Source organism: Morus notabilis, unplaced genomic scaffold, assembly GCF_000414095.1.
Source record: "Morus notabilis unplaced genomic scaffold, ASM41409v2 Scaffold404, whole genome shotgun sequence".
NCBI classification, from domain to species: domain Eukaryota; kingdom Viridiplantae; phylum Streptophyta; class Magnoliopsida; order Rosales; family Moraceae; genus Morus; species Morus notabilis.
Genome location: NW_010362549.1, coordinates 844,283 through 848,867, shown reverse-complemented (window position 1 = coordinate 848,867; position 4,585 = coordinate 844,283). Strand labels below are relative to the sequence as shown.

The 4,585-nt window shown below is 40.7% G+C and overlaps 1 protein-coding gene across 1 annotated transcript; it reads right to left on the bottom strand.

The window, feature by feature from the left end:
• LOC21406254 (transcription factor bHLH13) lies at positions 1-2,817 on the bottom strand. Its single transcript, XM_024168362.1, is given in 2 exon segments — positions 1-1,725; positions 1,727-2,817. Coding segments are annotated over 2 exon segments (1,875 nt in total). The 5' UTR covers positions 2,222-2,817; the 3' UTR covers positions 1-345.
• Between the last annotated feature and the right edge of the window lie 1,768 nt (positions 2,818-4,585).

The window sequence follows — 4,585 nt, the reverse complement described above, 5'->3', positions numbered from 1 at the left end:
TAGAACTAGGAAAAGAACAAATAATTAGTGAAACTAATACTAAAAAAGGCGAGAAATTCATCAGCTTCTTAATAACAAGTGATGGAAGAGCAGGCTAAACTTACAAACTTGATCCACCTTGCAAGAATACTTATAACAAAATATGTATGCTATAAACAAATGACAGAAAATTTGCTGCACTACTCGGTCAACAGAGAGTTATTTTTCTACTTTCTAGCTGACACTGTTGTTTCCTTTTAGGATCTGCTGCTGTATACTAAAAAAACTCTTGGAAGAATCTTTTAAAGGGGTTCTTCACAATAATGCCTATGATCTAATAATTCTAGTGGCAAAATTCTTCTTCTGCTATCCAACTGATGACAACGTCCATGAGGAATTGGATTCCCGGGAAAACGCTGCGATAATCTTTTCCTTGGTCAGCTGCTCAGATCCTTGCGACTTGATTACGAACGTATGAAACACAGTGTCGTTCACGGCTGCTAGTTTTGACTCAACAACATTGATCTGCGCCTCTTTGAATGCTTGGATGACTCTTGACGCGGGATGTGAATCCAAAGGGCAGCTTACTTTAACAATAACCTCATCATGGACAGCCTGAACATCGACATCAGGAACTCGGTTCTGGTTTTCTAAATCTGGGTTATTGGTTTCCATAGCCATTGCTGATGAATCTCTAGAAGTATTCCCAACTTTTTCCCTCTCCGCTTCCATGACCTTGAGCTTAGCCTGAAGCTCGTTGATATAAGCAATGGCGTCTCCCAACAATGAAGCTTTATCCATCTTAGAGATGTTGGGAACAACCGCTCTTAAAGCATAAAAACGTTGGTTCAGCTTCTCACGCCGTTGCCTCTCCGCCTCCACATGATTGAGGGGCTCTTCTCTTCCATTCGCAGGCTTCCTTCCCCTTTTCCTCGGCCTCCTCTCTTCGGCCGTGCCCGGCCGTTCTTCCTTGCACGAAGCTTCCACATCCGAATGCTCCGAATCCGCGTTAATTGGTCTGTGACTAACCACCGCGGGCCTCGAAGTAGCCCCTGAAAAGTCAAGCTGCATTTGAACCTGCTTTTGTGGCGGGTAGTTGTTGAGCCGAAAATCTTCCCTCACCCCATTAACAACCTCATGTATGTTATTAGTCCCCTGGCTCTGAGAGACATAAATCTCCGTCGGGTTCCCTTGTTTCACACCCTGAACATGAGGCCAATTCGAACCATGAATAATCCCATTCCGGGGACTAGAAAATGCAATCCTATTCCCATTTGAGTACATATCCCAAGGCTGTCTCTGATCATCCAACTTTCTAATAGCCAGTTTTTCCCTATGATGAGGCCTAATAACATTCCCAGTATTCAAATCCTGCCCAAAAATCTTCGGAACACCATCCCTACACTCCACAACAATCCCAGAATTAGCCAAACGAATACTCTCATCTCTCTTCTCCCCCACCACCGGCAACCCCGTCACGGCGGGCTTACCAACCCTCATCAGCGAGGACTGCGAAGCGAAAAGCAACCTCACAGACTGCAAAAGCTCCACGCTTTCACCCACAGATCTCACCGAACCCAATTCAACCACCCCAACATCGGTGGGGACCAAAACAATGGTCTGAATTCCGGCGGATTTCGCAAGAAACGACCTCACGCAGTAATCAGACGCCGATTTCAGAGCATCCGAGACCCACATATGCTTCCCTGAGGCGTAACACTTACCGGGGCCGCCTTCGCCTCTAGGGGAAAGAGAAATACATGGAAGCTAAAAAGAACATTTCTGTATCAGTAACACGGTCCAATCCAAGGGCGTAGTTGTCCTCATCAGACCCGCCGAACAGATTGTGGAGCTTCTGAAGAACCCTCTTTCTCATCCTCTGCTGAGTCTCGTCCTCAAGGCGGAGATTGAGGATTTTCGAGGCTTCCGACTCTTCGCCTTCGCGAGGCTCTCGGCAAGACCCGTCGCCCCAACCCAGAACCCAATCGCCAGACTTGGACCGCGATATTTGCCAGAAAATCGCGTAGTTCCAGCTGAAATTGGAGGCGTTCGGGCGGTCCACTAGATCCGAGAGCTTGTTCTGCAGATTCTCATCGCTTCCGACCGCCATTAATAGGTTCTCGTTCGTCACCGAGCTTGATATCAAGTAATCGAAGGCTCGAGTCCCAAGAACCGCCGCCGCCATGGCTTTATCTTCGTCGTTCCAAACTCCACTTCCTCCCAAACCTACCTCAATCTTCATCTTCTTCCCAAGAAATTAAGCACAGCAATTAAAAAAAAAGAAGAGAGAGAGAGAGAGATTCACGATTTTCCCGATTAAACAAACGGATCAAACTTCAGCCCTAAAATAAATCCTGACCCAGGTTAAACTTCTTCTCCACCGATTTTCCCCCCCTCAAAGCTTAAATCCGATACATCCAACCGAATCGGCGAGCCATGGCATCCTGACGATTTCAGATCTCGAAAATTCCATTCCTAAATCCTACGAGAAAAAGAAAATCCAGAAAAAATGGACCAAAATCAATCCGAAAATCCCAAGGGAGAAGAAATGATACACACCGGTTTCGCGAGCAAAAGCTTGGATAAGGCAGCTAATGAAGAGCCCCAGGTGGAGCAGTAAACATTCCCGGGAAAGTGACAATTTTGTTGGGCGAGAAATCTTTTTCTTTTCTTCTTTCCCAGAAAACAAACGGAATTGAATCAGATTTTTTTTTGGTGAAACTTTAAAAATTTTCAAAACTTAAAAACAAAACAAAATAACAAAAAACGAAAAAAACCCTCCTTTGAAGCGAGAGTGAAGAAGGTAAAAGAGCGGAAGCTGGGTTTATTTGTTTTTCTGTTTTTTAAGTCTTTGCGCCCTCGAAATCCTAACCGTGGTTGAGTTAAACCACTGATTAGATATTTAACCGTGGTTAAATATGAGGGCTCGTCTTTTGGTTAGAGTTGAGAACCAGTCGGCAAAAGATTTGAGTGTTTGTTTCAGAGTAACACCTGAGGGATACTTCTATTTACTCACGCGTAATTAATTTTTGTGACTGATAATTTAAAACTTAAAAAATTCTTAAAAAATTGTTTCTTTTTTATTTTAATTTGGAGCAATCTATAGTTGAATAGTGTGTTGTTAAATATTGAATTACTTCAAAACAAAAATGTATGTAAAATTAATATAAAAATTTCAAACTATTCAAAATACAGTTTTATTCAGTAAGATAATTGTTTTACCCATAACGCCAAACACAACGACGTTTGGTTGTAGAATTCAAACTATGATTTGAATCATTGTTCATAGTTCATTACAGTGTTTTCTCTCAAAAAAATACAAGTAAATCGAAAATAGTTCTAATCACATGATTCTAATCCATGAACCAAACGTCTCCTATTAATTGGTTAAGAGTTAGAGAGAGTGTGAGAAGGTCTTTAGAGAGCAGAGGTTGGCTGAAGCTCTGGCACCGCTTTCAAGTGCGTCGTTGAACTTTCGGCCTTGAAATAAGGTCTTCCGATTTATCTCGTCGTGGGCTTCTCGTTGTACGGTGTGGTGGCTCTATTTAGACAGATCTGACCTAGTTAAGAGCTTGGAAGCTGAATGGACAATCTCCTTTCTCATGAGAGTTTTCTGCTTGGTGGCTGAGATCTCTTCGCTGGCTGTCTTCCTCGATGGTCTTTTAGCCGGACACCCTTCACCGGAGGTTTCTACTGGCGGTGGTCAAAGGTTTTTATTTTTTTGTAACTTTTGTGTTTGTAATAAGGTTGGTGGTTTCCCCACTTAACTCTCATCTAGTTTGTTATTTTTTGTTAGATTTAGGTGTTCGGCTTAGTGCCGATAGGGTGGTCTTGATCCAGTTAGAATTTTTTTATGCTGTGTAGATGTCTCCTTTATGTAGGTTTTGACTATCTGCACTCCTCAAGCACTCAACAATTTATGTTGAAAAGAGAGGTTTTTTCCAACTTAGCTTTCGGTCCACTCGTTGTTAGTGTGCCAAGGTGTTTTTCCAGCTTCGGGCCTCAAGCATGTATTTGTCCTTCTGATGAGTTAATATTGTACCAAAATGACTGTTTATTAGTATTTTAATGAAATACAATTTTTTCTTTAAAATTTTTTTTGCCCTGCCATAAAAATCTTATCTTTTATAGGAAAAATTATTGAGTAGCCTATAAAATATATTCCAAGACTAGAATTTCGTTTGAATCGTCTCATTTGTATAGATTCCCTTAGTTATACATATTTATATATTGGTATTTTAATAAAATTTCGATTATATATAAATGTTTAAAGAGAGATGCTATGAATAGAAATTTTTTTATTTTTTGGGAATTTTTTAGTAGAACACTGCAAAATTAAACTATCGAGAAGCATCTGTTTTATATTAAAAACTTTCATATTTTACATATTTTTTAATTTAATGTGATTTTAATCACATTCAATAAAAACATATTTTCTCGATGAAGAAGCACTACTGATACCCTTATTTTTTTGGCTAGTAAAAACAAAATCTTTATTTTAATGGCAAATAATAAATTTTTTTTCCCCCTTTACAATGAGACACGCAGATATTGTGATTCTCGTGCCAAATAACTCACGCAGTTTAGGCAACACATGTACAACCTG